Consider the following 16,614-nt stretch of genomic DNA (forward strand, 5'->3'; position numbering starts at 1 on the left):
CCCAAGCCCCATATGCAGCAGGTCCAAGTCATATTTCTATTTTATAGCCCTACCAGCCCTTTTTAAACAAGAGCTCCAGGACACTGAGGCAGAAGAAGGCGGCACAGTGACCCTGAGGTGTGAGCTCACCAAACCCAAGGCTCCAGTGGAGTGGAGGAAAGGAGATGTCACTCTCTACCCGGGTCTGAAATACGAGCTGAGGCAGCAGGGCTGTGCTGCTGAATTGGTCATTCATGACCTGGAAGTGGAAGATTCAGGAATTTACACCTGTGACTCCGGACACCAGCAGACAACAGCTGTGCTGGCCGTGCATGGTAGGCACTGGTGACCCTTGCCTCGGGAGGAGTGCAGTGAAAGGAGCTTTTCCTGGTGTTCTCTGTTCTCTGGTGTTCCTTTGATTTGTTTTGTTGCTGGTCCACACCAGAATAAATGTTCGTCAGGGGCATGGCACACAGCAAAGTAGAAAGGTTCTTCTTGCGGTATCTGGAGTGATTAATGGCAGTTAAAGCAATTGAATAGTTTGGGTTGGAAGGGACCTTAAAGATCATCCCTTTCCATCCCTCTGCCACGGGCAGAGACACCTTCTACCAGACCAGGTTTTTCAGAGGTCCAATCAACCTGGCTTTGAAGGTTGCCATAATATAAAACACACTGAACCGTCCTGCCCTGAGTGCAAGGTGTGGCTGGATATGGGAATGGGATAAGGGATGCCTGACTGGATGTAATCCTGCTTGGGATGGTAAGAGATGCACCAATTGAGGGATAAGAGATTTCTAGGATATATGAATGTGCTGCATTGTTACTTTGCTTTGAACTTCAGGTGGAAATGCTGAGTGCAGACAACTTGAATCCACACCTGTGTTCCTTCACTTCTTGTACCATCCTTAACTGAGATCTGGATTTCCCCTTCCATTTAGCTCTTCACTGTGATTTCTTACCAAGAGATCAATACTAATTTGATCTTTTGTACATTGATAGAAGCTTTATTTGGAGCAGAAATTCTCAGTTTAATATTGCAAACTCACAGACTTCTATTAAGGGACAGGGATTTGTGTAAGAGAGGCCATTCCCAGTGATCTTTGCCTAAAGCATCCATACCTGGCATGGAAACTCTTCCTTAGGAAAGTCTGACTCCCTCAGACCCCAAACCAGGCCATTCTGTTGACCACTAAGACCAGATCTTTCCTGACTTTGCCTGTCCTCACCTCTTGGTTCCTTTAGTGTGATTCAAGAAAGATTCTGCCAAGACAGAGAGTTGCGTAATCCCCAGGATTATGGAATCATTAGAATAAACCACACCTGAAGGATGATGGTAGGACTGGATCCTTCTTGCACTAAAACCCTCTTGAAACATTTTCTTCTCAAATTTTCCAGCACTGCCCATCACGTTTAAGCAACCTTTACAAAATAAGGAGTTTGAGGAAGGAAGCACAGCCACATTGTGCTGTGAGCTGTCGAAAGCCAGCGCTGCAGTGGAATGGAGGAAAGGAGGTGTGGGGCTGCAGCCCAGCCAGAAATATGAAATGAGGCAGAGGGGATGCCTGGTAGAGCTCTTGATACACAACCTCAGATTGGAAGATACAGGAGAATACAGCTGTGATACGGGGGATCAGGAAACCAGGGCAGCTCTGAACGTGAAAGGTACGTGGTGTGAGCTGACTCCTCATGGAATAGGTTCCTCCAACAGGCAAAAAATCATTTCAATATCAGTATTTTTAAGTGCATTATTCTTATTCTCTGTGAATATTTTCTTTTTCATCTGATATATTAGGATTTTTTCATTTTTAATAAGAATGGAAGAGGACGATGCTTTGTTCTTCCAGTGCTGTGTTTGAGTTTTAGGCTCTAATAGAAAATACTTTCAAGCTTTGTGCCTGAGGAGAAATTAAAGAAAGAGCAATGATTTAGCATAACATCTGGACATGTTGTTTGAATATTTAAAAAGTATATTTTCTTTCAAATACTGGAAGAAGAGAGACAATGACATCCCTGACCTCTCAAGGCTGTCCACGGAGTTTTGAAGTTCTTTGCTCATGAGATCATTGTTAGATCAACTCAGGGATAAAATCCTTCAATGAATTCACCACTGGGAAGGATCTGAGTGAAGGAACAAAGGAAATAAACGTTATGGGTGCAGATGGCTTCTTCTGATGCAGCAAGATCTCCTAGTTGTGCCAGGAAAATTAGAAAACCACGGATCCTACCTAGAAATATCACAGTGAAAAGCATCTTGTTCTCCAAGAGTCAGTCTGTGCTAACCAGCCTTCACTAAAAGATCCTGTTGATCCTTTTCTTTTCTCTTTTAGCTCTGCCAGTTCTTTTCCAAAAGCAGCTCAAAGATGAGGAGGCAGAAGAAGGAGCCGCAGTGAAATTCCAGTGTGAGCTGACAAAGGATAACGCGGCCGTGGAGTGGAGGAAAGGCACCATGGAGCTCTTCCCGTGCGCCAAATACCAAATTAAATTAAGTGGGCGCACAGCTGAGCTTGTGATCCATAATGTAGAGCCAGAGGATGCTTCTGATTACACCTGTGACACAGGAGACCAGCAGAGCACTGCAGTTCTCAGAGTGAATGGTTAGCATTGCACCCACCCGGGCTGGAGGAGAAGAGGCGTTGGTGGAACTGTGTGAAAGGTGTTATTTAATCCAAAAATTAAGATAAGGAGGAAAAGAGCTGCCCAGTCATAAAGCAGAGTACAGAGAAGTGGATCTGGTGGGACAGGGTTCCTGTTTGAGCCTGCAAAGAGTGCAGTGCACTGACCCCTTCCTCTGATAAGAGCAAGGAATTCTGCGTCATGGGGATTTTGAAATACTGACAAAACTTCTTTTGGCACTTTGCAATTTTGCTGGTTCACTTGAATCAATAGGAAAATCACACATCATTTAAAAAAAGCATTTTGAGGTTGCTATTTTTAATCTCCCTGTGAAGAGCCTGAGAATGCTGGGTTTAACCTGACCAGGAGTAATGTCTGTGATTGATCACAGAATCACAGAACGGGTCACAGGTCCAACCTTCCTGCTCAGACAGGGCCATGCCAGCACCATCTAGGAAATGTTTGTGTTTGTCTCAAAGTTGGGTGGAATTTGTGACTTTGATCTTAGCCATAACCTTTCAAACAACATATTTTTGCTGATTCTGACTCAAAAAGCAGTCACAGGGTCAACTACGTGTGAAAGAGCCCAGTGATTGCTTTACCTGTCTCACAGTAGTGTTTTTATTGGAACCACAGGCACTGAGATTCCTCTTTTCCAACTGCTCACACATACCCTATGGATATCCCCTCCTTGCTTCCATCAGTGGCAAGCTGTTTTCTGAGCTGTTCCATGATCTACTTCAATAAATGTCCATTTGTGCATCATCTGGAAGGACTCAGTGATGATGATCTAGGTCTTAAAAAGACAGCTGAGAAATCAGAAATTATTTTAAAGCTTTACATTATTTAGCTGTTGAAAATCAGGAGTATTTCTGTAAAAGTCAAAAGATTTACACTGGTTTAAACAGAAAGTGCCAGGTTTGACTTGGTCAAAACCTTTGTGTGTTGGAGTTTCCAATATGCTGAGCAGACACATGAAAGGTGTCATGTGGATGCCCTGGACTTTATGGGATATAAAAATATTTGGGGAACTTTCTGTTTCTCTGGATATACACAATATAGGTGGAAAAAATTGGTTTATTATTATATCACCACTTAATGCAAAATTGTACTGCAGCACCAGAGCCTGGGTGCCTTGTGCTGATTTGTGCAGACCGGGCGTTCAAGCAGAGAGCTGATGCATTATTTATTTCTCATTTCACAGCCGTCAAACCCCAGCTGAAGCAGCAGCTGAGGAACGAGGAGGTGGAAGTGGGAGGAACAGCCAGGCTGCGCTGCGAGGTTTCCATCAGCAAAGCAGAAGTGGAGTGGAGGAAGGATGGAGTCCTGCTGCACCCCAGCTCCAAGCACGAAATGTGGCAGGAGGGGACCCTCCGGGAGCTCCGTGTCCACCACCTGCAGCCTGGGGATGCTGGGGAATATTCCTGCAAGGCTGGAGACCAGACGAGCTCTGCCAAGCTCACCGTGAAAGGCAAGGCCTGTTTATTGGAACAGGGAGATTTCTGAGATTTCCCAATGTGATTGAGTTATGCACACACACATGAAATGAGTTATTGTGTGTTGTAGGGAAGCCCCGACAAAGGCAGGAATGATAAATCTGACTTCATGTTCTCAGAAGGCTAATTTATTACTTTATAATACTATATTTTATTAAAGAATACTATACTATACTGAAGAATACAGAAAGGATATTTACCGAATGCTGAAAAGATAATAATGAAAATTTGTGATTCTTTTCAGAGCCCCGGCTCAGCTTGGCACCAATTGGCCAAAGAGTCAAAACAACTCACCAGAATCAAGTCAGACAACCACCTTTGAGTAAATAATCTCCAAACACATTCCACATGAACAAAACACAGGAGAAGCAAATCAGATAATTATTGTTTTCCTTTTTCTCTGAGGCTTCTCAGCTTCCCAGGAGAAAAATCCTGGGTGAAGGGATTTTTTCAGAGAATGTGAATGCCACAATTGTGATCAACATGGAGCAGAGGATAGGAAGGGTATAATTAAAAAATAGAAAAAGTGAATTTAAAATTAAAATTAAATTAATAAAAATTTTAAATAATCTAATTTATTAAAATATATATTAAAATGAAATTAAAATTTAAATTAAAAAAATTAAAAATATTATGGTCAATGGATACACCAAAGCAAAGATTGACTTAGTGGACAGGAGAGGATAAGTCAGCTGTAATCTGTGACTCATGGCTTGGAATATTTGCTTGACATCATGTGCATGGGGCTGAACAGATGGTCCAGCCCCAGCTTCCACTCACGTGGCCGCTGCATCTGGCCTTGATATCACTGCAGAGCTTAGGTTGGACCACTGGTGTGGAACAAACACCCCCAGCATCTCCACGGGCTACTCCACGTTGTAGATCCCCTGCACATCACACCCAGCTGCACCATTTCTCGTGCAGATGGTGACGTCAGCTGTAGAAATATCCACTGTGCTTGCTCAGAGGGAGACTGGGCTCATTTTTGAATGGTTTGACTCAATGATTTTAGAGGTCTTTTCCAACCTTACTGATTTTATGATTCCTTTGGTATTCCCCAGTGGGTTTGGGGGTATATATTTATATCTGGGGGTATTTATATATTATTTAATCAGTTTCTGCCTGCTGGGGTTGTCTGTATGATCCTTGCACAGGTGTCCTGGAAGCAGGACTCAGGCAAACTGCAGTGCAGGAGCCCTGTGCTCACACCAACCCAGTGAGTCCTTCTGGGAGGACAAGGCCAGCCAGGGCCTCAGCCAGTTTGGGGCATCAGCGTGGAGTAAATGCAAATCTGTTCACAGAAATACCACACAGAGGGTCAGGCTTTAATGTTATCCTGTGAAGATGTCGAAGTGTAAATGGAACAAATTTCAAAATCCTGATTTTGTCACCAGCAAAAATGCCCTCTTCACCCAATCAAGCATAATTAAAAAAACCAATATGCAGCGTGTCTCTTGGCAAGGACAAGTGGCAAAGCCACTACAAATGACAAAAGTCATTTGTCCTGCTGCCAAGTACACTGAAAGCAGAGTTTGAAATGGGGTTTGGGAGGCTGTGCTGTTCCAGATGATGCACAAATGGACATTTATTCAAGCAGAGCATGGAACAGCCTCTCAGAGGCTGTCCCCACCCTTGAAGGACAAGGTGCTGAGCAACCTTTGAGCAATGCTTGGAGCAGGTGACTGCCAAATGATGGTTCCATGATTTGACCCTTTCATTTCTGCCTCCTTGCAGAGCCAGACGTGACCATCGTGAGCGGCCTCAAGGACGCGGTGGTGGCCGAAGGGGACGATGTCACCTTCAGGTGCCAGGTGTCCCACGAGAACGCCAGGGACGTCGAGTGGAAGCTGCAGGACGTGGCTCTGCAGAACAACGAGATGAACGAGATCTCGGTGGAGAGGGGCAAGGTGCACACCCTGACCCTGAGGAAGGTGACAGAGCAGGACATTGGCACCGTCACCTTCCGCGTGGGACCCCACACGTCCACAGCAGAGCTCAGGGTGAAAGGTGAGGGCTCCCTGTGCCGTGCAGCAGGGCCAGTGGGAACAGGGGGTGCTTTGCCTGTGCTGGCAGCAAATTCAAGGCCAAAATTCACCCCCTGTGTCTCAGGGGTGCTTGTGCTTCAAAGCATCTGTGGCTGAATCACCAGGGATGAACAGGGGACATTTCACCATCTTCCCAAAGCTCAATGATTCCTGCAGAAATTACTAGCTTGGCTTCACTTCTTGGGTGGGTAGACCTGGAATTTTCATTGCTTCCACCACCCTCTCTAGCATAATTGGGTTTGGAAGGACCATTTGGTCCAATCCCTCTACATCTTCAACCAGATCAGGTTGCTTAGGTCTCCTCTTCTCTTCTCTTCTCTTCTCTTCTCTTCTCTTCTCTTCTCTTCTCTTCTCTTCTCTTCTCTTCTCTTCTCTTCTCTTCTCTTCTCTTCTCTTCTCTTCTCTTCTCTTCTCTTCTCTTCTCTTCTCTTCTCTTCTCTTCTCTTCTCTTCTCTTCTCTTCTCTTCTCTTCCCTTCCCTTCCCTTCCCTTCCCTTCCCTTCCCTTCCCTTCCCTTCCCTTCCCTTCCCTTCCCTTCCCTTCCCTTCCCTTCCCTTCCCTTCCCTTCCCTTTCTTCCTTTTTCTTTATTTTTCTTTCTCTTTTTCTTTCTCCTTTTCTCTTTTTCTTTCTTTTTTATCTAAACATTATTTTGGTTAAATTCTCCATCTAAAATCCTTCTCCTTCCCTCTCAGAAGCTTCTTTTAACCCCTCAGTAAATAACACAGAAGTCAGAGGATTGTTTTTTTTAATACTCAACCATTCAGCTGTAGCTTTAACACCGAGACAAAGGTGCCTGGAAAACAAAGCAAACAAAGCAAAGCAAACAAATCCTTTGCTTTGCTTTGTTTGTAACTTCAGTGCCACCTCCAGTCTTGAAGGAGAAACTGCAGAGCAGGGAAGTGCAGGAGGAGGACACAGCTGTCCTCTGCTGCCAGTTCTCCCAGCCCAGTGCTGAGCTGGAACGGGAAAAGGGCCCTCAGGTGATCTCCCCAAGCTCCAAGTATGAAATCAGCCACGAGGACTGATAAATCAGTCCGCACTTTAAAGATTTATCACTAAAAACCAAAAGGTTCTGGCAAATACATCTGTGATAATGGAAATGAACAATCAACAGCCCCTTTGACTGTTAAAGGTGGGTTGTGTTGGGATTTTTTAGAATAAGAAACTTGCCCCTACTCCCTTAGTTAGCATTTGCCAAGAGGATTTTTCCTATTTTCCTTAATTTCAGATGTGCTATGCTGTCAAAAGCATCTGAGTGCTTTTGTTTTCACAAGTCCTGTTGTGTCTTAAGCAAGGAAAATGCAGGTACCCAAGTATGGGAATTAATTCCACACTTTGAGACCTCTCTCTGGTCACTTAGACAACTACGACTGGAGCTAAAATTAAGATAGGACTATTTTTAATGCTTGATCATCCTCTGAGCTGCAGTTCTGCCAGGAAAAATGGTGATCCAGGTGAATTTGGTCAAACTTGGATATAACTCCAGCTAATGAGCAAGGCACCTAAACACTTCTGGTGACAAAGATCTTTAATATAGCTATAATGTGATATATATATGGTTTCTTTCAAATCTGATCTGATACAAATACAATACCAAGGTGACTTTTTCTGAGACACACAATCAGGAAAAACAAAGATGAGCCAGGATATTGTTAAATCCCACCTTTTGAAATATCCCTGAGGGCTCTCCCATGAAGGGCATGCACCTGCCTGCAGTCAGAATGACTCCACAACTCAAGGGTACCAGAATATTGGTGCTATAAGCAGGTCCTCTGATGGCCAATTTGTGTCTCTGCGTGTGGTCTCAGCCACTCCAGCACTCCTTGAAAAAAATTCCAAACCCAGGAAGCCAAGGAAGCCTGTGCAGCCACACTGTAAATAGCAATTCAGCCAATTGGATGAAAAAAAAATATATATATATACGTACATACATACATACATACATATATATATATATATATGTATACACATACACACACACATATATATATGTATATATATATATATAGACACCAGTAAGTGTGAAGGCACTGTGGTTCTTCCAGGGAACTGGACCTGAGGAGCTAAACTTTTACATGTTTTTATATGTGGCACTTCATAAATCCACCCATCAAAACTCCACCTTGACACACCATCAGCACAGAGACTGCCAGGGTTCCTTTCTCTGCTGGTCCAGAGAAAGTTTCAAATAAGGAATATTGTAGAAAGATGTTTCTCCATGCCCTCTCCCAAATCCACAAGAATTTGGATACCAGGAGTAGGCTGTTGAGGTCTGGTTTTGGTACCCATTTGGAGATACATTTACTGAGATGCTCAAAACTCTGTATCCATGACAATTCCTGTGCAAGAAGGAGCACAGTCCTTGAGGTGCTCAGTGTATGAGCACTGTATGCAGTGTCCAGTGACTCTTCAGGAGTGCAGAGTGCTTAGAGACAATTCCCTGTTCCTGACCCAGAGCTGGGGCAACTGAGAAGCATTTTAAAATCTTTTATTCCATTTTCAGATTCATGAGAAGGGTGAGAAAATACACATGTTAGAATTCACACTATCACAATCAGAAGGCAACTATTTCCTAATTACAATACATTATAAACATTTCTTGTCCCATCAGCTTTAGCCACACCATGCTGTAAATGCCTTAAAGACAATCATCTAAAATTACCCCTGGTGGGTCCTACTACAATGCATCTTTCATAGTTCTATTTCTCCAAACTATCCAGTCTAATTTGCAAGGCCATCCTTTGAAACTTGTTCCTGGTTCCATTTATCTGTCTCAGCAATATCTGTCCTATTCCATGGCATTTCTAAGCCAGCATTTCTTCTCTCTAAGTTTGCATACAGGCGCACACACCATGTGGACCTTCTGTCAGGCTTTGAGAACTTTCCACAAATCCATTTCCTACACAGCACCCTCTATCATCCCTTTTTTTTTGCTGTCAAACTAACTTTGGAATTGAGTTTGAACCAAATTTAGGGTGGCAACAGAGTTTCATCAAACACTGCAGCCAGCAATGACACGTGAATTTTCCCCCCTCTGACTTTTCTTGATTTAGCTTCTCCAGTCACCTTCACCCAACCCCTCCAGAACCAGCAAGCTGAGGAGGGTGGCACTGTCACCCTGAGCTGCGAGGTGTCCAAGCCCAGCACCCCTGTGCAGTGGAAGAAGGGGGGCACAGTGCTGCGAGCCAGCGACAAGTACAGGATGCGCCAGGACGGGGCCGTGGCTGAGCTCACCATCCACAACCTGAGCCAAGCTGATGCTGGGGACTACACCTGTGACACAGGGGACCAGCAAACCACGGCAGCAGTGCAGCTGAAAGGTGGGGCTTTGCATGGGAAAGGGCTGGGCACAGCTTGGCACCACGGCAGGGGTATACAACATTGACTAATTTGGCAGCTAAACCTTGTCCTGAAACGAGGATCACAGAGATGAGAGGGGTTTCACAGGGCTAAGAACTGTGTCAGTTACCTCTAGAAATGTGCCTTTGGTCACTGCTTCTGTGGTTTAATGATAATTAATTTTCACCCATGGGAATTGTTTGACAATTTCTTCACAGCACACAGGTTATGATTATACACATATGAAATATTTATTGTGCATGCAACACACAGTAAAACTTGCAAGCTTTTAATACACATGCATACACATGAATCACACATCTCTAGCATTTTAATATGTTGCTTTGTGACTGTGTTTTTATCAGTTTAGAATCACAGAATGGTTTGGGTTGGAAGGGATCTTCAAGATAATTTAGTTCCAACCTTCCACTGTCCCAGAGTGCTCCAAGCCCTGTCCAACCTGGCCTTGGACACTTCCAGGGATCCAGGGGCAGCCCCAGCTTCTCTGGGCAACTTGTTCCAGGGCCTCACCATTCTCACAGAGAACAATTTCTTTCTAACATCTAAGCTAACCCTGTCCTCTTTCAGTTTGAAACCATTCTCCTTTTATCTGTCACTATCGACTCCTATAAAAACTCCGTCTTCCTCTTTTTTTATAAGCCCTCATAATCCTTCTCTTCCAAGCTGAACACCCCCAGATTTACCATTTAGGGCCTCAAATAACAACAACACAGTGCTGTCAAGAAAGAGCCTAACAACATGTTTAACCCAGGAAGCATCCCTTGAAAGCAGATCTAAAACTCTGTTGCCCTTTCCGTGAAGAAGCAGCAGCCACCATCGTGGAGGGGCTGAGGGACGTGGCCGCGCACGAAGGAGAAGACGCGGTGTTCGAGTGCAGGCTGTCCCAGGAAGCAGCTCAGGATGCACAGTGGTTCCTGGGGGATGTTCCCCTGCAATCCAACGAAATGAACGAGATCAGAGTGCAAGGGACACGTCACAGTTTGATCTTGAGGAAGGTGACCCTGGAGGACTGTGGGTCCGTCACTTTCAAAGTGGGGCAGCATTCGTCGGCAGCGCAGCTGAAGGTGGAAGGTGAGCAGCCCACCAGGAAGAGGGGTTCAGCAGGTACTGGCAGGCACTGCTTGGACTTCTGGAGAGGTGTCTTTGGGATTAGGGAGCCTTGGAAATCTTGGGAGATTCTGCTAATCTAATTTAGCAATTTAGAGAGGCACATCTGAGCCAGTCATTCCAGTTGTTATTATTGTACGTGGAGTGAAGATTAACATCCTTTGATGTTATTTGATATAATAATTAATATTAACATCCTTTGATGTTATTTAATATAACAATTAACATTAACATCCTTTGAAGACCATCCAACTATGCAGCTGATCACATGTGACAATCAATGCTGAAGAGTGTCACGAACATACTCCGGACTAATCTCCTACTTATGATGCTTTCAGATCATATTTACAAAAAAAAAAAGTCTGAAAGCTCTGAAAAATCTTTTTTTAAAGATATATAGAAGGATTTTTGAATGATGGCCCACTCCAATGCCTTGTGCTGCTTGTTCCTCTTCGACCTGGTGCCAAGTGTAACCACAGACCCCCAGCTCTGCCCTGGGGGTGATGCTGGGTGAGGATGCTGCAGCAGCGCTGGTCCCCTCTCCCCACAGCTGCCCCGGTCACCTTTGTGAAGGCTCTGCACAACCTGGAGCTGCAGGAGGGTGGCACTGCCCACCTGTCCTGCGAGCTGTCCCAGCCTGATGTCCCCGTGGAGTGGAAGAAGGGCACGTCTGTGATCCAGCCCAGCCACAAGTGCAGCATCCAGCAGGAGGGGAAGGTGCACACGCTGCTCATCCGCGACCTGAACCGCGCCGACTCCGGGGAGTACAGCTGCCACACGGCTGCTGGCAAGACCACGGCCAGGCTGGAGGTCAAAGGTAGGGTTCCTCTGTGCCCAGCACTGCTGGGAGGAGGGAACATCGATTTTTAGAGCTCTCTGCTTCAAGAGAAGCACTGATCAGTGGAGCAAGTGCAGCAGAATCCACCAGGTTTGTCAGAGGGCTGGAGCACACGAAGGACATGGACAAACCCAGTTGTGATAGGACAAGGGGTGATGGTTTTAAACCTAAAGGGGGATGATTTAGATTAGGTATAAAAAAGATTTTTTTTTTTTTACAATGAGAATGGTGAGGCCCTGGCACAGGCTGCCCTGGACCCCTGGAAGTGTCCAAGGCCAGGCTGGACAGAGTTTGGAGCACCCTTGGATAGTGGAAGTTGTCCTTGACATTAACAGGGTTTGTTAAAAGATGAAAGTACCTCCTAATTTAAACCATTCTGGTGATCTAAGTGTAAGCAGAGGCAAAGGCAGCTGTGTTTGATAACTGGGGGGAGAAAGTGGAAGGGAGACCTTGATGCTCTCTGCAGTTTCCCAGTGGAGATCTACAGAAGAGACAGGCACAGAACTTTCTTGGAAAACTCAGTAAAGAGATGACAGGCAACAAGTGCAAGCTGCAGTGAGAGAATTCAGATTAGAAAAAGCTAGACTTTTATCGTGAAGGGTGGTCAGACTTTAGAACTGAGATCCAGAGGAGTAGAGGAATCTCCATCCATGAGGTCTTCCCAAGGTCTTCCTTAATTATTCTGTAATTGCTCTCTGGCTGCAATATCTGAAGCCTTGGATTGTAAGCCCAGATTTATATATTCTGTATATATTCTACTATAACCTACATATATTATTCTCTATATTAATTATATTTATATTATATATATAATTCTATTTTTATATTATTCTATTATACTATTCTACATATTCTATATTCTATTATATTCAATATAGTCTAATTTTCTGATATGTTCTATATATTCTAATATATATAAATATATATTCTATATATACATGTATGTATATTTTATATTTTTGTCTATTTAAAAATATTTTTATTTTTTATATTTGTACATTTTTTGAGTGATTTTTTCCCATTTTACGATTTTATTTCAAGGATGGAAAGCTGTCTGCCTTCAGTAATAACTACTGAACTTCAAATTCTTTGTGAAAAGAAGCCTGGGATATGGGGAGAGAAATTTAGCTCACATAGATTATTGTCGCCCTTATTTTTTAAGTTTTTCTAAGCTTTCTAGTGTTTACATTCTTTTAATGAACTTTCTCATGCACTTTATGCAAATAACTTATTGTTCTGCATTCTTTTATGGAGGAGGAGGAATTTGATGGACTGTTGGTTTGTCCAGTGTCGTTGGAGAGGTGGCACTGTCACCCTCCAATTCACTGTCACTTTTGGAAAACTATAAATGTTGGAGTCAGAAAATAAACTTCCCTTTTCTTCACCTTGAGAGTAGCGGTATGTGCGCTTGTGCTGTTTAGTGTCCTATAGTGACAGATTATTCTGATTAATTATTATTATGCTGATTAATTCCCTTTCCTCCTCCTCTAACTAGGTTTGGCAACCTCGTCATTCTCCTTAGGGAAACCCAACCAGAATATTCCATGAACTTCATAACTACCTCCATCCACACCTTAACAATAAAACACCCCTCTATTTTCTATTTTTGCATCACCCATTTTTCATTTCAAGGATGGAAAGCTGTCTGGCCTTCAGTAATAACTACTGAACTTTGAATTCTTTGTGAAAAGAAGCCTGGGATACGGGGAGAGAAATTTAGCTCACATAGATTATTCTGATTTATTATTATTATTATTATTAAGCTGATTAACTCCCTTTCCTCCTCCTCCTCCTCCCCTATCAGGTTTGGCACCCTGGACGCTCTCCTTGGGGGGACCCAACCAGAATTGTCCGCGAACTTCATAACTCCCTCTACCCACACCTTAACAATAAAACACACCTCCTCTTTTTTCTATTCGTTTTTTGCCTCACCTATTTTTTATTTCCCCCTGGCCAGGCGTGCCCGTGCTGTTCCAGCAGTGGCTGAGGAATGAGGAGGTGGAGGAAGGGCGCACGGCCGCGCTGCGCTGCGAGCTGACGCGGCCCCACGCGCGCCTGCAGTGGCGCAAAGGGGACACGGTGCTGCAGCCCGGGGACAAGTACCAGATGCGCCAGGAGGGCACGCGAGCTGAGCTCCTCATCTACGAGGCCGAGGCTCAGGATGCTGGGGAGTACACCTGCGACTCGGGGGACCAGCAGACCACGGCTTATCTGCAGGTCAAAGGTAGGTTGTCTCACAATTTTGTTCACTTTGTGCTAATTCTGTGTCCTTTAGGTTAGATCACGCTTGTAGATTGTGGGTTTAGTCACAAACGCCTCCTCAGAGCATGTGGTTTCAGAGGTTAAACACTCAAAATCTCATGTGCCAGCTGAGGGAATTGGAGTTTTTGAACCATTGTATGTCTTGGTGCCTGAGCAGCCCATGAATTGTGATTCTTCGTCTTTCTTAGTGTCTGTGTTTTTGAATTTTACAGTTTTATTCATTTTGTATTAAGAATTTTTTTTGTTTGGATTTTACAGTTTTATTAATTTCACACTAAGAACTCTATGGTTTTGGATTTTACAGTTTTATTTTGTACTAAGAACTCTATGGTTTTGTATTTTACAGTTTTATTTTGTACTAAGAACTCTATAGTTTGGGATTTTACAGTTTTATTCATTTCCTACTAAGAACTCTATAGGTTTGGATTTTACAGTTTTATTTTGTACCAAGAACTTTGCGGTTTTGGATTTTACAGTTTTATTTTTTACTAAGAACTCTATGGTTTGGGATTTTACAGTTTTGTTCATTTTGTGCTAAGAATTCTATGTCCTTTAGATTAGATCATACTTGTTGATTGTGGGTTTAGTCACCATAAGAAACTCCTGCTCAGAGCATGTGGTTTCAGAGGTTAAACACCCAAAATCTCATGCACCAGCTGAGCGAACTGGGGTTTTTTAACCTAAAGAAAAGGAGGCTTGAGGGAGATGTTATCACTCTCTGCAACTACCAACAGGAGGTTGTGGTGAGGTAAAGGTTGGTCTGCTTCACAAGTGACAAGTAATAGGATGAAAATGTGCAGGGGGGGAGAGGAAATGGCCTCAAGTTGTACCAGGGTGGGTTTAGATTTGGTATTAAGAAATAATTCTTCACTGGAAGGGTGGCCAAACATTGTCACAGACTGCCCAGAGAAGCAGTGGAGTCACCATCCCTGGAGGCACTTACATGATGTGTAGATGTGACACTTGGGGATGTGGTTTAGTGGTGGATTTGGCTGTGCTGGGTTAATGGCTGGACTTGATCTTAAAGGTCTTTTCCAACCTAAATGTTCTGACTCTGCGTTGTGATTGGTGATGTTGTGCTCTATGTGCTTCCACTGATTTGACTGTGCTGGGTTAATGGCTGGACTTGATCTTAAGGTCTTTTCCACCCTAAAGGGCTGGTAATTGGTGGTGTTGTGCTGTGTGTGCTTCCACTGAGGATGGTGAGTATGGCCATGTGAAGACCTTTAGAGGCCCAAAGCAACAGTGGACACCTTTGCAGCATCAGCAGCTGATTCCATGAGTGGCCAGCAGGCAAACCTGTGGTCCAGAAAGAGAAGAGCAGCCCAGCTGCAGAAGTCACGAGCAGGTTTGTCACCTCTGAGCGCTGTCACTCATGCAGTTGCTTCTCCACCACAGTACTGCCAGTGCTGTTTAACAAAGAGCTGAAAAACGTAGAGGCTGAAGAAGGGGGAACGGCAGTTTTGCACTGTGAGATCTCCAAGCCTGATGCTCCTGTTGAGTGGAGGAAAGGAGGGGTGGTCATTCAGCCCAGCGACAAGTACGAGCTGAAGCTGAAGGGCAGCGTGGCTGAGCTGATAATCCACGGTGTAGAAGCTGATGACTGTGGGGATTATACCTGCAGCACTGGATACGAGATCACCACAGGGTCCGTGTATGTGCAAGGTAAGGTGGTGGAACATGGTGGAAATGCTCTGGTTTCCTTGCTCCAAAATCCTGGTTTTCTTGCTCCAAAATCTTTGTCAGTAACTGGCCAAACAACAGGAAGTCCACTCATTTCTTTCCTGATTCCAGCAAAGATGTAAACATTCACCTCCAGGCTGAGGTTGGACCCATCTTTTTAAGTTAAGCTAGTTTAAAGTACTGACCATACTGTGTCTCAGAACAGATGGTGATACTGCTGAAAAACTTGGAGCAGTGGTCATAAAAATACTGAAATTCTTATTACAACTGATTGCAGCTTCTATCATTGTTGATAATCTTATTACTCCTTTAAAGCACCCAAGTGAGCATTTAAATCTTTCAGTACCTCCCTGCCTCATACAATTTCTGCAGATGGTTGCAACACACAGGAGAGCCAGGGCAAGGAGTGGAGTTTCCTCCCAGTGAAATGATGTTTGCAGACACACACCCTGCTCCTACAAGCAGCTGGAGGGATGGAAGGTGGTTTCTAACCCTCTTCAAGACAATTTTAGGGGTTTTTTATCCCCTTGGAAAAGTTTAACTCTGCTGGAGCTGCACTTGGGCTTGGGTTAGCTCTGCAGAGAGCGAGCCATGCGCTTTTGTTTTCTTATCTATCTTCAAGACAATTTTAGTTCTTTTTTTCCCTTGGAAAAGCCCTACAAGTTTAATTCTCCTACAAGCAGCTGGAGGGATGGAAGGTGGTTTCTAACCCTCTTCAAGACAATTTTAGTTCTTTTATTTTTCCCCTTGAAAAAGCCCTACAAGTTTAACTCTCCTACACGCTGTTGGAGAGATGAAAGGTGGTTTCTAACCCTCTTCAAGACAATTTTAGTTCCTTTTTTCCCCCTTGGAAAAGCCCTACAAGTTTAAGTCCCCTACAAGTTAACTCTCCTACAAGTAGCTGGAGGGATGCAAGGTGGTTTCTAACCTTCTTCAAGACAATTTTAGTTCCTTTATTTGTTGGAAAAACCCTACAAGTTCAACTCTGCTGGAGCTGCGCTTGGGCTTGGGTTAGCTCTGCAGGGAGCGAGATGTGCGTGTTTGTTTTTGTTTTCTTGTCTTCAAGACGAGTTTGACTCTCCTACAAGCAGCTGGAGGGATGGAAGGTGGTTTCTAACCCTCTTCAAGACAATTTTAGGGTTTTTTTTTTTTCCCTTGTAAAAGCCCTACAAGTTTACCTCTCCTGGAGCTGCGCTTGGGCTTGGGCTAGCTCTGCAAGGAAGCGAGTTAG

At 44.1% G+C, this 16,614-nt stretch overlaps 1 protein-coding gene across 1 annotated transcript in view; it reads left to right on the forward strand.

The window, feature by feature from the left end:
• Window positions 1-16,614, forward strand: part of OBSCN (obscurin, cytoskeletal calmodulin and titin-interacting RhoGEF) — a 164,995-nt gene that overhangs the window by 96,329 nt on the left and 52,052 nt on the right. Inside the window, exons 51-60 of the mRNA XM_063171002.1 lie at window positions 48-314; window positions 1,375-1,641; window positions 2,307-2,573; window positions 3,797-4,063; window positions 5,823-6,095; window positions 9,187-9,453; window positions 10,295-10,564; window positions 11,151-11,417; window positions 13,396-13,662; window positions 15,099-15,365. Of these exons, the coding sequence (XP_063027072.1) occupies window positions 48-314; window positions 1,375-1,641; window positions 2,307-2,573; window positions 3,797-4,063; window positions 5,823-6,095; window positions 9,187-9,453; window positions 10,295-10,564; window positions 11,151-11,417; window positions 13,396-13,662; window positions 15,099-15,365 (2,679 nt within the window). The remainder of the gene's footprint in view (window positions 1-47; window positions 315-1,374; window positions 1,642-2,306; window positions 2,574-3,796; window positions 4,064-5,822; window positions 6,096-9,186; window positions 9,454-10,294; window positions 10,565-11,150; window positions 11,418-13,395; window positions 13,663-15,098; window positions 15,366-16,614) is intronic.

The sequence above is a fragment of the Melospiza melodia genome, chromosome 1, assembly GCF_035770615.1.
Source record: "Melospiza melodia melodia isolate bMelMel2 chromosome 1, bMelMel2.pri, whole genome shotgun sequence".
Taxonomy (NCBI): Eukaryota; Metazoa; Chordata; class Aves; order Passeriformes; family Passerellidae; genus Melospiza; species Melospiza melodia.